The sequence below is a fragment of the Ovis canadensis genome, chromosome 1, assembly GCF_042477335.2.
Source record: "Ovis canadensis isolate MfBH-ARS-UI-01 breed Bighorn chromosome 1, ARS-UI_OviCan_v2, whole genome shotgun sequence".
NCBI classification, from domain to species: domain Eukaryota; kingdom Metazoa; phylum Chordata; class Mammalia; order Artiodactyla; family Bovidae; genus Ovis; species Ovis canadensis.
The window spans coordinates 3,006,298-3,024,896 of NC_091245.1; the positions used below are offsets into that span (position 1 = coordinate 3,006,298).

The 18,599-nt window shown below is 56.4% G+C and overlaps 1 protein-coding gene across 10 annotated transcripts in view; it reads left to right on the top strand.

Annotated features, from left to right (window-relative positions):
- HDAC4 (histone deacetylase 4) overlaps nucleotides 1-18,599 on the top strand; it is a 299,426-nt gene that overhangs the window by 219,527 nt on the left and 61,300 nt on the right. For 9 of the 10 annotated variants that reach the window (XM_069583551.1, XM_069583520.1, XM_069583527.1 and 6 more), the window contains 5 exons: nucleotides 4,006-4,137; nucleotides 7,863-7,975; nucleotides 11,309-11,425; nucleotides 11,520-11,718; nucleotides 17,362-17,600. In XM_069583551.1, the coding sequence (XP_069439652.1) occupies nucleotides 4,006-4,137; nucleotides 7,863-7,975; nucleotides 11,309-11,425; nucleotides 11,520-11,718; nucleotides 17,362-17,600 (800 nt within the window). The remainder of the gene's footprint in view (nucleotides 1-4,005; nucleotides 4,138-7,862; nucleotides 7,976-11,308; nucleotides 11,426-11,519; nucleotides 11,719-17,361; nucleotides 17,601-18,599) is intronic. The other variant, XM_069583590.1, reaches the window with a different exon arrangement.

Genomic DNA, 18,599 nt, shown 5'->3' on the forward strand with positions numbered 1-18,599 from the left:
CTTTGGCATTGCCTTTCTTTGGGATTGGAATGAACACTAACCTTTTCCAGTCCTGTGGCCACTGCTGAGTTTTCCCAATTTGCTGGCATATTGAGTGCAACACTTTCACAGCATTATCTTTTAGGATTTGAAATAGCTCAACTGGAATTCCATCACCTCCACTAGCTTTGTTCGTAGTGATGCTTTCTAAGGCCCACTTGACTTCTCATTCCAGGATGTCTGGCTCTAGGTGAGTGATCTCACCATCATGATTATCTGGGTCATGAAGATATTTTTTGTACAGTTCTTCCATGTATTCTTGCCACCTCTTCTTACTATCTTCTGCGTCTGTTAGGGCCAGACCATTTCTGTTCTTTACTGTGTCCATTTTGCATGAAATGTTCCCTTGGTATCTCTAATTTTCTTGAAGAGATCTCTAGTCTTTCCCATTCTATTGTTTTTCTCTATTTCATTGCATTGATCACTGAGGAAGGCTTTCTTATCTCTCCTTGCTATTCTTTGGAACTCTGCATTTCATGGGTATATCTTTCCTTTTCTCCTTTGCCTTTTGCGTCTTCTCTTTTCTCAGCTATTTGTAAGGCCTCCTCTGACAACCATTTTGCTTTTTTGCATTTCTTTTTCTTGGGGATGGTCTTGATCCCTGTCTCCTGTACAATGTCACAAACCTCCATCCATAGTTCTTCAGGGACTCTGTCTATCAGATCTAACCCCTTGAATCTATTTGTCACTTCCACTGTATAATCATAAGGGATTTGATTTAGGTCATACCTGAATGGTCTAGCGGTTTTCCCTACTTTCTTCAACTTAAGTCTGAATTCCGACAAGTTAACACATAAGTCAGACGCGTGCATCCTGCGTGTGACCTCCGGAAACAGCTCCTGTGTCTGGTTTGGTGCCTACAGTGCAGACGGGATCTATGCCGGCGTGTGGGGTGTGTGTCTGTGTGCAGGTGATGCGCGTAGACTGTCTCTTTGTCAAGAAAACTTCTGCTTTGCACTTCTCAGTTATCTGGGGTACCACTCCATTTCAACGCTTAAGGTCAACACCTTTCCTGTATTATCTCAATTTACAATTATTGTAGCAGTGGTAACTGTTTTCTAGCTTTTAGTTCTGCCCTCAAATACGGGGGCCTATAGTCACTCTACAGGATCGACTCCTGAGTTAGAAAGCGTGTGCAGAGCCTACAAAGCCCAGCTTGCTGTGCCGCACCCTCCGCTCGTGAGAGGCCCTCGTCCCCCTTCACTCACGCGATGCCTCCACGGGTCACCCCAGCCAGCTTGATGGGTGCCGAAGCCATGACCTCTCTGCCTTTTCAAAGAGCAGTTCCGTCCCCGTCAGGGACATGCATGTCTGTTACGTCCCATCGTCCCTGCTCGGGAGTAAGCTGAGCACCGCATTGCAGAACCGCTGGGCCTCGTTCCCGGGGCCCAGTGTGGCCCATGCCCCTGAGCCTGGTGGCGTGCGTGCTGGCCAGGCAGTGCCTTCCTTGTGCACCCCCCTGGGCCCAGTATCTGCCGCCACGCTGGGCACTCAGGGACGGTCCCTAATGTCGGCGTTTAGTGGCAGCTCCCCCATATGCTTTTCTCTCGGCCGGCTTTTTTTTCTCGTTGCTTTATATGTTAATATCCCTCCTGCGTCTGTCACGTATGCTACAAAGAATTGTATTCCAGCCTGTCCTCTGTCTTTCTAGAAAAGAAGAAAAGTCGCTCAGTTGTGTCTGACTCTTTGCGACCCCAGGGACTATACAGTCCATGGGATTCTCCAGGCCAGAACACTGGAGTGGGTAGCCTTTCCCTTCTCCAGGGGATCTTCCCAATCCAGGGATCAAACCCAGGTCTCCCACGTTGCAGGCGGATTCTCTACCAACTGAGCCACCAGGGAAGCCCTTGTCTTTCTAGAGTTCTCTTTTTATTGTTATCAGAGTAAGTAACTGTCCATAAGTCACAGAGCCCCACAAGGCTCCCTCCAGGAGCAGCTGGCCCCGGCCCATCCGGCCCTGTGTCATGATGACATTGCACAGAAAGGGCACGTAAACCGCCCGTGACCTCGACTGCATCCCCGTTTGTGTGTGACTTCCCTTTATCCTGAAGTTGATGGTTTCTTTCATTTGCTTAGTTTTCTGTCTGCCTGTGTTTTTAAAATTGAGGTATAATTGATGTACAGTATTATACAGCTTTCAAGTGGACAATTGTTTAAAGTTGTATTCCATTTGTAGTTATTATAAAATATCAGCTCTTCCCTGGGTATCTCCCTGTCCCTGGTTTTAATTCAGCCGCACGATTTGGCAGACAGAGGAGGCTGTCCTCTGGGGCAGGTGGTCCAGAGGCTCTGCTCCAGGCCCTGACTGCCCTTCACGGCCTCCCGGGCCTCTTCCCTGGACTCCACCTGCTCCTGGGTCTCATCTCCTCTTCCACCTTGGTTGTGCAGCTCCTCCGAGCTTTCTGAGAAGCTATGTGTGGAACGTGACTCTCTGGAGCCCTTGCCTGCTGGCAGGTGCCTTTATTCTGAGTGATGGATAGTGTGGCTAGGTCCAGCGTCACCTTCCTTCGGGGCTTTCAGGCCCTTGTCTTACCCTGCAAATGACTGGAGCCTGACCCTGCTCACAAGGCTGACCCTTGGGCCCCGAAGCTCTGAGACCTCCCGGGACACCCCCGTCACGACCAGGCCGCCGACAGGGCCCCCCTCGCTGGGGCGGGGGCCATGCTGTCCTTCCTGGGTCTCAAGCAGACTCCTCCCCAGGACAGACATGTGGCTGTAGCAACCTCGTGCAGGCTCAGCTGGCATCTTGCGGGGAGAAGGATTGTGCCTGTTAATCTCGCGGGGGAGCTGGGCTTTTTTTTTTTTCTTTTCAAATAACGGTAAAGTAAGAAGCTCAGCGTAGAAATAGAAATAAGTGAAATGTGAAGCTCCACTTCTCAAAAATGTAAAAGCAGCATTAAATATTTAAAAACACAGAAGCGGGTCCTCTCCCCGGCAGGGATGGCTGTTCCGTTACTGGGTCCTTTTCCTCTTAGGATACGAACATCCTGCTGGGGAACCTGGCCATCCAGACAAACACTGCAGAGCAGAGGGCGTCTGCCCTGGGAGCAGGGTCTCCGGAGCAGGCTGCGCATCTGGCGAGGCTGCCACCTTGCTCGCACCTGACACCTCATTTCTCTGGGAAGCACCCTTCAGGCGGGCTGCTCCTCCCTCCTCCCAAGACCCGCCTTTACCTCCCAGCACCTCCCAGGGTCACCCCACTGCCGGCACCCCCGGCCCTGCCCCCAGGCTCCCCAGAGGATGGAGTCGCAGTGGCCGTGAGACGCACGCGCGGCCTCATTCTTAGAGCCCCAGCCAGCTTACTTCCAGCTCTGAGGGGAAGTCTGACCCTGTTGCTTGTTGCTCTAGAGAGCGGTAAACTTCCTGTTCCAGAAGGACTAAAGTCAGCTGCTGATTGCAAACAAAAACAAGAGGTAAAAGAAACTCGCCAGTTTGCGGATCCACAAGTAGCAGAAGCTTGAATGAACTCATAACGCCTCCTAAGGCAGGGGTCTGGCGGTGAACTCACCGCTGCTACGGGCTCCCGGGGGGCTGACTCAGGTGTCCAGAGGCCACAGGGAGGGCCCCGCTGAGTGACGCTGCCCCCTTCCCAAGGCAGCCACGCTGACTGAGACTGGACGGGTCCAGGGTGCAGTCCGCGCTCTGGGTGCAGAGGCCAGACCGCTGCGGGTTTGCAAAGGGCTCCATTCACACAAGCGGGGCTGTTACCAAGAGCAACCCGAACACCTGTGTTGGGGGGTCACCTGCAGGCAGGTGGCTGACCCTCTCCTCAGGTGGGTTGGCCTTAGCACCTCTCAGTGGCTGGGATCCGAGTGAGCAGCCGGCCTGGGCTGTCACACGTGGGGGGATCTTTGACTTGCAGGTGAGCGAGGACATGTGTAACGTAGAAGTCGTGGAAAGCCGCCCCCAGTCACCTTGACCCCAGTTGTGTCTGCCTGCCGGTAATGACGTCTCCTTTTCCTGCAGCTTCTGAACCCAACCTGAAATTGCGCTCCAGGCTAAAGCAGAAAGTGGCTGAGAGACGGAGCAGTCCCCTGCTACGCAGGAAAGATGGGCCAGTGGTCACGGCTCTGAAAAAGCGCCCCTTGGATGTCACAGGTACTTTGAGTGTGAACCCCACCTCCTGCCTGCCGATCTCAGAGAGGCCAGCCTGCACGCTCTCCCTTTTGCAGGAAAACCTGCATCTCTCCCCATCCACACCCGCCCTCCGAGTCCCGAGGCTGGACCCGCAGGGCAGCTGAGAGCAGTCAGGCCCCCGGACATCCCGGAAGACGGTCAGGGATTCTAAGTGGAGGGTTCTCTGGAGCTGGGGTGTTTTAACAGCTCCCGCCCTGCTGGTGGTGAGCCCAGGTCTCTTACCTGCCCCTGCCCACTAAAGGGCAGAGTCTTCCTGGAAAGGAGGCGGGAGCTTGGGAGTCTCCGCGCCCGGATCCGCGCGCTGCTCTCGGCCCCCACCTAGTGGCCGACGCGCGGAAGCACACCCACCGGGCCGAGGCCCTTCCTGGTGGTCCCGAGCACGCACCCCACTTCCTGGGCCTGTGCGGTCAGGAGGGCACGCGCCACTCTCAAGGGGCACCCTGCCTCCGGAGGGCGCACCCCTCGTGCAGAGGGCGCACAGCCCCCGTTCCTGGAATCACAGCACAGAGGGGTTGCCCAGGTGGCCTGGAAACAGGCGGGGAGGGCCCGAGAGCACCAAGGACAGGGTTTGATGGAGACCCGCGGCTCTCGGGGCCGCCCCCCAGGAAGGAGGGGCTCCTGGGCGCCGTGGGAGGGGCCTCAGCTCTGAGCGCCCTCAGCCCTGCCCTGCGGCCGGGGTGGAGCCTGCCAGAAGTCCGGTCTGAGGCCGAGGGCCTGGGGCCCGGTGGTTCTGATAGGGAGACCAGGCCGCCCTCACCGCGGGTTCCGTGCAGACTTGGGCCTTGCAAGAGGCAGGGCGCGTGTCCCCCCGGCACCGAGGCCTAGTCTCTTCGGGGGGCAGCGGCCCCACCGGTCAGGCCTGGCCACTTCTGTCCTGGGACTGGCTCTGGCCTTCACGCCCTCAGCCTGTGAGGTCAGGACCAGGCTGGGCACTGCAATGCTGAGCCACATCCTCCCCTCCCAGCAGCTTCCTCTCTGACTCCAGAGACCAGGGCGCCACACTGGGGCTGGGAACACACGGCCTGCGGCACCTGCTGGGTGCTGGGCGGCATCGCCCAGAGAGGGCGCCGTGCGGGAAGCAAGAAAGGCGGGCGGTGGGGGCCCCCTGGGCCAGGGGGAGCTCGACGGATGGGCACAGGCTGAACGGAGATGGGGGTGGGTTTCCGGTCCAGCACAGCCCCAGGAGGCTGGGGGGTTGCGGAATGCTCTGAGCAGAGCTGGCTTTCCAGAAGACGGGAAAATAAGGAGCTCTGGACAGGGTGGGGTCCCCTCTCCTGGGGTCCTGGGGAGGAGAGGGCTGCGGCAGTCCCAGACGTGGCTCCTCTGGCCTGTACAGGGAGGCCAGGAGGGATGGAGGTGAGGGCACGGCCAGTGGCGGCCCTCATGCTCATGAGACGGGTCAGGGGCGTGGCCGCGTCACACCGTGTGTGCCTGGTCCCTCATCAGAGCTGTGCCTGGCAGGGCGAACGGAAAGCAGAAGCAGCCGCCCCTCTGACCCTGCCCAGAGAAATGCCGTTAACCTCTGGGTGTTTGTCCTTCCGGTCCTCTCTGCACGGGTCTGGCATGTACCCTGTGTACACGCGTTCCTTTCCCACTCAGTATTAGTCACAACACTCTTGCGCCTTTAATGATACTCCGCCGTGTTGATGCAAATGATACCGTGGTGATTATGTGTTCTTTCTTAGACCGGATTCCTTGAAGTAGAGTGAGAAAGTAGTCCAAACACTGTTGCGCTGAAGATGGGTGAAACGTTGGAGAGATCACATATAATTTTTATTGCCCCCAAAAGTTGTCCTGGTTTCCCACACACTCTGAAGGGTTTACCTGCCGACGGTGCTGGGCGGGCCTGTTTAAAGCAGGGCCAGAGGGGAGGCTCTGTGCAGCCCGGGGCAGGCTGACAGCAGGGAGGGTGCCCAGGCAGGGGGATGCCTGTGGTGGGTGTTGGGGGGTGACCAGCCCAGGTGGCCTTCCCAGCTGCCCCCGTTCAGGGAGGCACGTGTGAACGTGACTTAACCTGGTGGAGGCCAGGCTCTGGATCCGGTGGGTGGGGAACCAGGGCCTGGGTTCACCATCAGTGCACGGGGGAGACCAGGGGGTCCCGGGGGACCTCAAGTGGACAGAGGCACTTGCTGCCAGGGTGTTCTCAGGGGGACGGCTGCTCGGTGGCGAGGACTCGAGTGTTCATGGTCCCCTGGGTAGAGGGTGTCATGCATGTGGCCTTGGGATCGGGTTTCCTTCTCCATGATAGCTGGGCCTGCGAGAGTGGGCACTGCCATCCATCCGCATGGCACCCCCAGTCTCCTCACTGTTGCCCCGACTTCAGCTGGAACCAAGTCTCAGAGTCCTCTGGGCCCCACTGGCAGCTCTGTGGGCTCGCGCTCCTGGGCCGGGCCTCAGTGGCGGGGAGGGGGGCGTGGAGAAGACTTGCCCTGGGAGATGCCTGTTGAGCCCCTTCGGGATCCAGCTTCAGGAGATGGACCAGGCTTCCCCTCCATGTGCCTGCGAGTCTAGGTTGGGGTAGAATGTTAAGTCGTCAGAGGTCCTGTGGTCAGCATGCTTGGGGCAGGCAGTGAAGTGAAAGTCGCTCAGTCGTGTCTGACTCTTTGCGACCCCATGGACCATACAGTCCGTAGAATTCTCCAGACCAGAATACTGGAGTGGGTAGCCTTTCCCTTCTCCAGGGGATCTTCCCAACCCATGGAGCGAACCCAGGTCTCCCACATTGCAGGCAGATTCTTTACCAGCTGAGCCACAAGGGAAGCCCAAGAATACTGGAGTGGGTAGCCTAGCCCTTCTCCAGAGGATTTTCCTGACTCAGGAACTGAACTGGGGTCTCCTGCATTGCAGGCAGATTCTTTACTAACTGAGCTATCAGGGAAGCAGGCACTCGGGAGGGAAAGGCAGACAGCTCAGGCTGGTTCCCTCTGAGAGGCTGTACCTGGAGGTGCCAGTGTTGGACACCATCCAGCCAGGCAAGAACTCAGAAACGCAAGACACACCCTCCTGTTACCATAGAGAGTCACAGGGGCTTCCCGTCACGTGTTTGCACACGCAGCAGTAGTGGCTCCTTCGGCAGTGAGGGTGGGAGGACCGGGGTGGGACACGCTCCATCCTCAGCCCCGGCCACGGTGGGTGAGATGGGGCCACACAGGCCATCACAGCTGCTCGGAGACTGTCTGGGACGCATTGTCAGATAACCTGGTCAGTCACAGAGGCCAACAGCTGAGCTTTTCCCAGGATGTCTGAAAAACTCGAGGATTGGTTCAAAGCAGACATTGACAGAGGAGGCTGTGTACGTGAGCACAGCGCACTTGACCTTCCCCTGTTCACAGGTGTTTGGCCTCTGTGCTTTCTCATCTCTTGTTACAATATTAACGAGTGTTCAGGGCTTGCTTTTCTGGTGTTTACGATCATTTACAAAAGAAGAGTAAAATTGACAGTGTGTGTTCAGCTCAGAAGGTTTCAGGGGCACGTCTGGGGTCACAGGTTTGTGAAGGTCTCGAGTCGACAGCACAGCCGGGAGCAGGGAATTAGCTCCTTGGCCCCTGGGTGGGGACTGTGGTCCTGTCCTTTCCACCGTCGGCCAGCTCAGAACAGAGGGCCACCACAGCAGGAGGCCAGCCCAGCTCACACCTCGGGTCCTCGCTAGGACCTGGGTCAGGCTCACGAGTGTCTCTCCCTCCTAGACTCAGCGTGCAGCAGTGCCCCAGGCTCCGCGCCCAGCTCGCCCAACAACAGCTCCGGGAACGTGAGCACGGAGAACGGGATCGCGCCCACCGTCCCCAGCATCCCGGCCGAGGTCAGTGCGCGGTGCGCTCGTCTGCAGGGTGGTGTCCAGCCCCCTTCCATCTTGACCATCGGGGCAGAGTCTCCGAGGCATCTCAGGACTTCTGACCCTCAGGCCATGGGGGACGGTGCCCCTCACCTCTGCCGAGCAGACCCCAGCTGTGCTGCAGGTTGAGAGGCGGCTCCTGGACAGCCCTCCTGGGGCTGCTCCAGCCAGGCGGGGGGCCTCAGGGCTGGCTGCAGGCCGCACCCTTGACCAGACCTGGGTCAGGGCGATGTTCCAGAACCTTCACTCCATGCTTTCTCTTTCCTCCTTATTCACTTTGCTCCCCCAGCTCATGCCACAAGTGTCTGGAGCTCCCACCTTGTGCCAGACGTGTGGCCCCTACACAGGGCCAGTTTCCACTCGACTGGGGAGGGCAGGTGCTGGCCGGAAGGGGAGCTGGCTACATGCCGCGCTTCCCAGGACTGAGCCGGCTGTGCCGTGTGCTTCCTGCTTGGATGGTCCTCCTGACTGCGAGGTTCTTGTGAGGTGTTTTTTTTTTTTTTTTTTTTTAAGTTCCTTCCAACTTACAGGAGGCTGTCTGCCATTTGTCAAACACAGTACTTTGCTCTCTTCCTTAAATGTTTAGAAATGAGTCCTGTCCCTCCAGAGGGCTGACAAGTTTTGGTTGGAGTACACAGGCCCACGTGTCCACTCCATTTTCAGGTTTTAGACACATAAGATAAAAAGCAGATTTTTAGAAACTGAGTCGATTTTATACTGCTGCCTCTTGCTTGTTAATCCCCCTTTGTTCTTTTCCTTGTACGTCTTTATTACCTGTGCATTTCCACCTCCCTGTTTAAAGACTTGTTTAGATTAAGAGTTTTAACAATCCTTCTCTGTGAGGCTGAGGTCATAGCTGAGATCTATCTGTTATCAGCCTTAGAACTTGCCCTAGAAATTGCTTCCCAGAATGAGCTGTAAAGGCTGCATGTGGCTTGTCAGTTGTGCTCACAGATCCTGGTTTTATTTCAGTGGGTAGTCACCTAATGGTTTCTACTATGGAGATACCTTATTTGAGTGGATGCCAGTTTAAGTTGCATGTTCATTTTTACAAATTGCATTTTCATGTAAATTAAGCTACTGGAAATTAACAGAAGATGTCAAAGGATTTGCAAGAAACAAAGATTGCAGTTCGTGTGTTTTATGTTAGATATTTATTGTAATCACAGGGCTAGCCCTTGAAAATGTGGTCACAGTTGGATGTCCTTCGTGGGTTTCAGTTGAGTTAGGCCTGGACAGTTCCCTAAGTGCCTCTGTAATCTCGAGGCCAGAGCTGGCCACTCCTCTTCCTCCTCTCGTCCAGAGGCGGCCAGGGGTCCTCACGCGGGAGGGGGGCCACTGGCCCAGTTCTGCAGCCCCTTTCCCTGCTGGACTGAGGGATGCTCAGCATCGTCCTTACACAGTGGGGAGCAGGGCTCCCCGACCCTGGACAGCCTCTCCCCAGGGAGGGAGCTTCATGCGATGCTGAAAGCCAGGTGGGATCTGGGGACGTCAGTGGGGGTTCCGCCCTGGCCCTGGCCTTCCTGGGCAGCTGAGGGGCATGCCACAGGGCAGATGTAGACGGCCAGCAGTGGAAACGTGGACCAGTCAGCACATCAGACAAAGGCTGCTTGACTTCTAAAAGTAAAGTAGGTTTGGTTTGTTTGTTTTTTGAAAAAAAAGCCTTGGTTCTAAAGAGGAAATGACAACTTTCAAGCATTCAGTGTTTGCTTGTTTTATTCCTGGACAATGATAATACAGTGGAATCATGCTTTCCTTGGCAAGCTCAGTCACTTTCTCTAAATCAGAGCTTGCTGATTTTTTTAAAACCAGAAAAAGAGCTACTTTTAAAGTCGCCCTTGAGTCATTACTGTGCCATTTACAACGTGAGCAGAGTAAAGTGATGCAGCCTTCACTACGAGAGACACTCTAACCTCCCTCCCGAGCGGCCCTTCCTACGGTGCCCTCGGAGCACAAGTGTGTGTGAGTTTCTACTGACACCGTGCGTGTGACACCAGGAAGCCACCCAGGGACTGCTGCCCGGCACGGGACTCCAGCACACACAACCTGAGGTGATCATCGCTCCGTCCTCGGATGGACCGAGGGGCACTTACCGCCCGGGGCTGCAGTCCCGCCCTTGTTCACAGTAACTTTCAGCTCATATTCCTTCTAACCGTGCCAGTGAAATCTTAAAGCAGGCAAAATGTTTCTCAGCCTTAACTACATAATCCGTTGTGAGAAGAGCTGGGAGAAACCCGGTTATAAGTCTATCCTCAGTGTCCTTCTCTACTACTGAGAGGGGCAGTGCGAATGCGACAGTGTCCTTTCTGCCAGGAGCCTGCATTCTAGAGGCAGAACGGCGTGGAATGCGGCCGTGATTCCAGTCCTCAGAGACCGGCACCTAAGCACACACGGTGAATAAGGCTCCAAGTCATCCGCAGGACTTTTCCGACCTGAGCGTCCCCGTGGATGACTGTGTCCTTGTGTGTGACACACCTCCTGGATTTACCCTCTGGCTGGCTGTAGGGCCCTGTGAACGCTGCCGTAGTCAAGTCCGTCTGTGTCCAGCTTCCTCTCCCAAGAGCACGTCCTGCGAGTGGAGTGGGGTTTAAGATCAAAGGCTAGATCTGGTTTCAAGACTTTTGACATGGATGGCCAAACTGTCCTGTGGAAGGAGCAGGCTGATTATGGTCCCCCCAGCAGTGCGGTTATGTGTCTCTGGGTCAAGGTGCTGTTGTCGTTTTAAAATATCTTTGCCAACTGCATTGGTTTTTTAATGGTTTTTTTTTTAGATCTTTTTTCTTTAGATTACTGCTGATGTTTTTTTTCAAATGAGTTTCTTCTCCATCCTGGCTCTTCTTTGTTGCTTCTCACTCATTGTTGTTTGATTTGCTTGCTCTTTACACATGGCCTTTGTCTGTACTACAGTCGCCAACTTTGTCAGCACTGTTATTTGCCTTTTACGTGAAGGCATTTTTCTATAATCTGCATTTCCCTCTCTGGCTCCTACTTCTCACATTTTGTTTGGAAAGACATTCCTGACCCTAAGACTGCATTTTTAAGTATATTATCCTAGGTTTATTCTGATAGTTTTACAGTGTCGTGTGGATTGAACAAGAGCAAATGAGAGAGGGACAGGTCGTGAATCAGTTGATGGCTTTGTGATGCCGTGTCTGCCTCCGAGCTGTCCTTGTTCACACGTCTCTGTCCTGGGGACCTCAGCCTGCCCTGGAGGGTTTCTCTTGTTGCTTCCTGTGGCCCAGGCGTAGGGCCACAGGCCAGCCGTGCAGCCTGCGTGACGCCCGTGTGCTCTGTCCGCAGACCAGCCTGGCGCACAGACTCGTGGCGCGAGAGGGCTCGGTGGGCCCGCTGCCCCTCTACACCTCACCATCCCTGCCCAACATCACGCTGGGGCTGCCCGCCACTGGCCCCTCCACGGTAAGTGGGTGCCCCTGGGGTCTGCGAGGCGGTGGTGCGGGGCAGCCCCCACCAGGCCCCTGATCCGGGCACCCGGCTGTGCCTGTCTGTCCAGGGGGCAGCCGGCCAGCAGGAGGCTGAGAGACTGGCCCTCCCCGCCCTGCAGCAGCGCGTCTCCCTCTTCCCCGGCGCCCACCTCGCCCCCTACCTGGGCACGGCGCCCCTGGAGCGTGACACAGGGGCAGCCCCTGGCTCCCTGCTGCAGCACGTGGTCCTCCTGGAGCAGCCGCCTGCACAGACGCCCCTCGTCACAGGTGAGCAGGCCGCATCGGGCCGTCCTGGGCTCCCTGGGCGGGGCGGGCGACCTGTCCCCCAGAACGCCTGCTCCCAAGCCCTCCCATGCCAGGCTGTGGCCAGAGAGGCCGAGTCCACTCACAGAGCCAGGGGCGTGGAAGCCAGAGCCTCAGGCACACCTTCTGGTTGATTTCCCAAGAGCAGGTTGCCAGCTCCCTGACGTGTCTGCCCTTTGGGTGCTCAGGGTGTGATGGAGCACAGAGCTGGCCCTGCTGGGCAGCGGATTCCTATCAGCAGCGTTTTTTTTTTTTAAAAAAAAACATGCCCCATCTAATGGGTGGTTATGTTTAGAAAAAAAAATTAAGGCTTTCCTGGTGGCTCAAATGGTAAAGATTCTGCCTGCAATGCAGGAGACCCAGGTTCAATCCCTGGGTCGGGAAGATCCCCTGGAGGAGGGCACGGCAACCCACTCCAGAATTCTTGCCTGGAATATCCCATGGACCGAGGAGCCTGGCAGGCTACAGTGCATGGGGTCACAAAGAGTCACACATGATTGAGCGACTCACACACACACACACACACACACACAAATTTTGCTATAAGATTTGCATAGCAACAGCAGTGTAAAGGTGTTACTTTCCGAGTGACAGAGTGCTCAGGGTTCACTGTGAAATGAGGGGGCCCTGCTACAGAGCTGACCTCCCAGGTCCAGGCACCATCCAGCTGGGTCTTTAGCTTCCGCCCCCGGTTTTAGGAGGGCCGACAGAGCCCCCAGTATCAGTATCAGCAGGGGAGTCCCCCCTCAGGTGTTGGTTGCTCTGGTGGAGACATTTGGTTTTATCGTTCTCAACTTTCGCCCTTGCTCTCTCCCTTACTTCCCAGCTGGCCTGTCTGTCCTTCCCAGCGTCGTGTGGGCCCTTCCCTGCCCCACTCCCTGTTCCTGGGCCTCCCTGGGGCCGCCTTACACTCCTGTAGGTTTGCCAGGAAGCCCTCCCCAGGCCCAGAGCTGTGGCCGTTCACATTGACACTGGAAGTTGTGGTTTTTTCACTTTTTTTTTTGCTCTTTTCACTTTTTATTTTGTACTGGAGTATAGCCAGTTAACAAACAATGCTTCCCTGGTGGCTCAGACACTAAAACATCTGCCTGCAATGCAAGAGACTCAGATTTAATCCATGGGGCAGGGAGATTCCCTTGGAGAAGGGAATGGTGGCCCACTCCAGTGTTCTTGCTTAGAAAAATCCCATGGACAGAGGAGCCTGGCAGACTGCAGTCCATAGGGTCGCAGAGTTGGACTCAACTGAGCAACTGAGGCTTTCACTTTCATAGTGAAAATCTCACTTTCATTGTTAACAAACAGTGCGGTGACCGTTTCAGGTGGGCAGTGGAGGGACCCAGCCACTCATACACACATACCTGTGCTCCCTCAAACCCGCCTCCCATCCAGGCCGCCACACCACACACAGTGGAGTTCTGTGTGCTGCTCAACAGGTCTGTTAGTTCCCCATTTTAAACCCAGCGATGTGTATGGGTCCATCCCAAACTCCCCAATGACCCCTGCCCCCGTCCCTCCCCTGGACAGTGACAGTTAAAAGTGGGGGCCGGCTGTGGCTTCTCCAGGCCACGTATGATTCACCACATTCTCATGTGGCCACTGGCTGAGGCGTGGTAGGAACAGGGACCATCCCACCAGCACGGGTAGCACAGGCAGACAGCTCCGGCCTGGCGCACAGCCTCCGGCCCGAGGTGCGCTCGGGGTGCAGGCTCACCCAGCGCTGACGAGGCCCACATCGCCTGCTGCACGCCCAGCCTCAGAGCCCTTCCTCCACGTCAGGCCCAGCTCGGGGGCCTCCCGGGCACTCAGCACGGGCAATTTCTCTGCTTACCTCCATCCTCCAGAGCGCAGACACCGAGTTACCTTGCGTAGCCCCTCCCAGCACCCCCTCAGTGTCTGATGCCAGAAAGGGCACAGCAGATTCCTCTGCGGTGGCACCTGGTGCCAGGCGGTGTCTGAGCCATATCAGGAACGGTCGGGCTTACACTGCAGGCTGGCTTCTGGTAGGTTCTCTGAGGTTCCCAGGGCCCACAAACGTGCCTGCTTGCTGGTGGTCACTGTGGACAGATGGTGTCAGAGCTAGGGCCACATCATTCCACAAAGGCTGACCGTGCAGGAGGAGCAGCCAGCCTGGGTCTGTCGGGGAGCAGGCGTGCGGGTGTGAGTTCCACATGGCGCCTGCTCAGAGTGGCTCCCACAGCCTGGCTCCTCGCCGCTGCAGGAGGCTCCTGACAGCCGGTGATTGTGTGCTAGTCTACTGAAAAGAGCCCAGTGCCCCAGACAGTCCCCAGGTGGAACACTGAGCAGCTGGTCAAGGTGGGGTGTGCAGGTCAACACACCCCAGCTTTAAAGACTCTTTAAGTTGGGCAGTGGGTGTGTAAGGGCTCAGGCCACAGGAGTCACCTGTCTCACATGGATTTCACGTGAGAATCCACGTGGACTGAACAGGATCCCCAATGCCAAGGCCGGCGCAGCCGAACCGGGCCCAGAACAGAGGGCGGTTTGGCTTTTCGACTCCTCTTTTTCTTGAACCCCCACACTTGGGGGCACGCCTGTGCGGCACCTTTGTTTGCAGAGTTGCTCGCTGTTAGTGCAGGTGAAGGAAGCCTTCAGCCCAGGTGTCCACGGAAGGGCTGGGTGCTCACCGGGAGCTCCCGTCCCATTGCCATCCTTACCCCCTGCTCTAGAGAGGACCTCTGAAGAGGCTGGCCCGCCCTGCCCCCAGGAGGAGCCACTCAGCACCGGCTACCCTCAGGTCCCTTCACTGGGGCTGGACAAGGGCAGCTATCCAGCCAGCCTCCACAGGCCAGCTGGTCACTAGGACAGAACTGGACCCTAATGTGCTGGGCCCTCTTGCTTGGAAGTTTCACAGCACATACCGAAAACCAACCAGTTTCCAGTTACCATCAAAAGTTCCTGTGAATGGTCTGAGGGGTCATCTTCCAGTTCTGAACCAGAAACTTCTGAACTCAAGTGTGGCCTGAGTCCACATTGGACCAGGTATGGGGTATTTCTCTTGGAAGGTCAGATGTCCAGTTTTAAGGGGTGCTGATCATGACACTTTCCTCAAGTGTGGGGGCCCCACAGCTTTACCCACCCCCTGCCGGAAGAACTAGAGCCTAATCTGGGGTGAAGGGGGTGGAGGTAAGAGGTGAGGGGAGGGAGGGGAACCAGACCGGGGTCCAGCCTGAACAGCTGGGGCTCCATGTAGACACGGGCTCCCCCGGCATCGCTCGGGAACTGGAAGTCAGGCCTCTCCACCACCAGCTGCCCGCACCCTGCAGGGACAGAGGCCTGTGTCCTCAGGGTGGTGTCTTCCTGGCCAAGGCGGGCTTCTGGGCCAGCATCAAGCGGCTGGAGCCCCAATCACAGGGAGGGGCCCCTGGAGCACCCAGAGTCCCCGCCTTTCCAGCTCACTTGGAGTCCTGGTTCCCTAACGGGGGTCACAGCAGACACTGGATCTCTGGAATTGTTTCCTCCTCTAAAACCGAGAGCCGCTTCCCTGCAGATATGATGCATGGCCAGCCCAGTGGCCCCAGTGCAGGGCTCTGCAGCCCTGCCACCTGTGACACCCTCATTCTCGGGGGCCCAGGAAGCTTTAACAACAAGTGATGTCTTCTGAGAGGGTGACTTTCAGTGACTAAGTGGACTTTTAATCCCATAAGTGCCGCGTCCAGTGGCTGACATCCTTCTTCCCTCCATGAAACGATTTGCATGCTGAGTCACTTAGGGCTCCCCCGGTCACTCAGCTGGTAAAGAATCCACCTGCAGTGTGAGAGACCTGGGTTTGATCCCTGGATTGGCAAGGCCCCCTGGAGAAGGGAAAGGCTACCCACTGCAGCGTTCTGCCCTGGAGAACCCCATGGACCACATAGACTCAGTGACTTTCACAGTCATGTTCGAGTCTGTGCCTCCTCACAGACTGCAGCCTGCCAGGCTCCTCTGTCCATGGGATTCTCCAGGCAAGAATACTGGAGCTGGTTGCCATGCCCTCCTACAGGGGATCTTCCCAACCCAGGGACTGAACCCACGTCTCTTATGTCTCCTGCATTGGCAGGAGGGTTCTTTACCACTAGTGCCGCCTGGGAAGCTGGTGAAATGATTTAATCCCCCATAATACCCAGACCAAGTGAAAGGAAGTGAAAGTGAAGTCGCTCAGTTGTGTCCGACTCTTTGCGACCCCATGGTATGTAGCCCACCAGGCTCCTCCATCCATGGGATTCTCCAGGCAAGAATACTGGAGTGGGTTGCCATTTCCTTCTCCAGGGGATCTTCCTGACCCAGGGATTGAACCTGGATCTCCTGCATTGCGGGCAGACTCGTGACTGTCTGAGCCACCAGACCAACAACTGATGAAAGACCTTCTCCACGCTGATGCTGTGTTTTTGTTTGTTTTTAACTTTTCTATCAATAGAAAACCCAGGACAGAATTGGTTCTACCTTTCGAGTTATTCACTTTAGTTTACTAGCCAAGTAGATCATAAGGTTTAAGAAAACTTATCTTTCCAGAAAACTGTTTGGGTTGGATCAAAAGTGATGGTGGTTTAGGGAACTGTGACTGGTTAACTTTTTGAAAAGGTAGTAAAGGACTATTTTGCTAGAGTTGAACCTTTTTTTTCTATTTGTACACAAAGCAAAAATTTTAATACAGAAATAACCTCCAGGAAGGGACTAGGAAAAGACTTGACAGTCAGTTCCCCCTGGAGGGGGCTTGGGTTCGACTAAACACGGCAACACAGCCCCCTCCAGGAGTCAGCGCTGGGCGGCTGAGAGCTGGCATGGCCTGTCCACCTGTGATTTTCCTGGTCAGACGCCCTGATCTGGGGTCACAGGCAGCCTGAGTGATGTGGTTAGTTTCTCCAGCTCTGGTGCCGAGGGACAGATACGCAGGGGGCCTGGGAAGGGTCTGTTACACCCTTTTGCCTGTGGTACCAGGGAAAATGGTAAACTGTCTAAACCCACAATTTATAAAAGAAAAAGTACTGATGGCTGAAAGGAATACAGAAGGAGAACATTCCCCCTCCTGGTTCACATGAGGAGGTTGCATTTTGAAGCAAGATTCAAACACAGATTCAAACCTACCCTCTTCTGTCCACACAGATTCTTAATTTAAACACTCAGCCCAGACACGGTGCGGCCGAGCTGCCCTTCTCCTGGGCAGCAGGTGACAGCCTTTCCTAGAAATTTGCAGAGATTTTGACAACATGCATCAGAATTTTTTTCAAGTGTTGATGCCCTCTTTGTGTATAAAATCGACGTCTTGAGACCCTTAAAATGGTTTGGTTCATAAGGGCAGGTGTCTTCCTCACACCTGGGTTTCTGAGGCTGTCAAAAAGGTGCCCACTCGCTGGTCTTCCAGAACATTCTGGAGCCACCAGACCCTAGCCCCTTCCTCTGAGGGCGCCTGTGCTGGGGCTGCCCACTTACGACCTGGACTGGGTATGGGGGGACCAGATGACTGGCCACTGCCCCTAAGTCCAGGCTTCGGGTGGTCAGCGTGCAGGAGCAGACCTGGCGGGCTTCGGGGAGGCTGTGGCGGCCAGCCTCCGTCACGGACTCACCAGGCCTCGCCCCTCCCTTCTGTTCCTCCCCTCCCCGTGCTCTCTCCAGACCGCTATCTTGCAGGCCTGGGCGCGCTGCCCCTGCACGCGCAGCCCCTGGTGGGGGCCGAGCGCGTGGCACCCTCGGTGCACAAACTGCGGCAGCACCGCCCGCTGGGCCGCACGCAGTCGGCGCCGCTGCCTCAGAGCGCGCAGGCGCTGCAGCACCTGGTCATCCAGCAGCAGCACCAGCAGTTCCTGGAGAAGCACAAGCAGCACTTCCAGCAGCCGCAGCTGCACCTCAACAAGGTGAGGTGCGGGGCGGGGCCAGGAGTGGTGGGGGCGGGGTCAGGAACACGTGGGGGCGGGGCCTGGAACACGTGGGGGCGGGGCCGGGGACACAGGGCAGTGAGCAGCTTGTCCCGTTGGTGGCATGAAGGAGGCAGGAGTGGGGTGGGCTATGTTCCCGAAGCGTCTGTGTCCCTGGGTGGCTTATTCTCCTTGCCCCTCAGGAGTCTCTGGGGTTTCTTAAGGGGATTTATCCTCTTAAGCAAACTTCCAGCAGAGAGTCCCCAGCGGAGAGTGCCCAGCAGAGGCACAGGGCCCCCAAAGCACAGGTTCCAGGCCCCTGGACACTGGCGCTCTGCCTGCCCATTGCAGCAGCCTCGGCCAGAGGGCTCCTGCCCAGAGGTCTGCGTCCCTCCATCCAGCATCTGGTCGGTCACTCCCAACCTGCTTTCAGCAGCAGGCGGCACCGAGGTCAGTGTGGCCCCCCCTGCTGGTTATTGAAGCAAGAGCAGCAGTTTCAAATAACTGGTTCCAAATGCTAACATTGGAAGCAAAGCCCTTTTCTGGTAGAGAATGAGAGGAACTACTCTGGAAAGCTGTCCAGCGGTTCCTCCAAAGGTTAAACGCAGAGCCATCACACTGCCTGGCAGCTCCCGTCCTGGGAGAATTGGGGGCCCTGAACAAACAGCAAGCTGCCCCAGACCAGGCCCTACTGCCTGCCCAAGCGCTTGGACACAGGCTCAGCACCCCTGCCCCAGAGCCGCTCTGCCTGGCGGGCTCCCCTACCAGATGGCACAGGGCAGGGTCAGGAGTGGGTGGGGCGGCTGAACGCAGCCCTGCGGGGCAGGAAAGGCACCTTTAAGGTGGACAAGACGGAGGCCGAAGTGTCAGAGGCACTCTGCGTCACCTTTCTGATGCCGACGGTCTTCTTGCTTGCGTTGTGCCGTTCTCTGAGTGATAGGGTAGGAGACTGGAAAGACGGGAACACCTGTTCACGTGTGGTATGTTCTCCAACAGAGA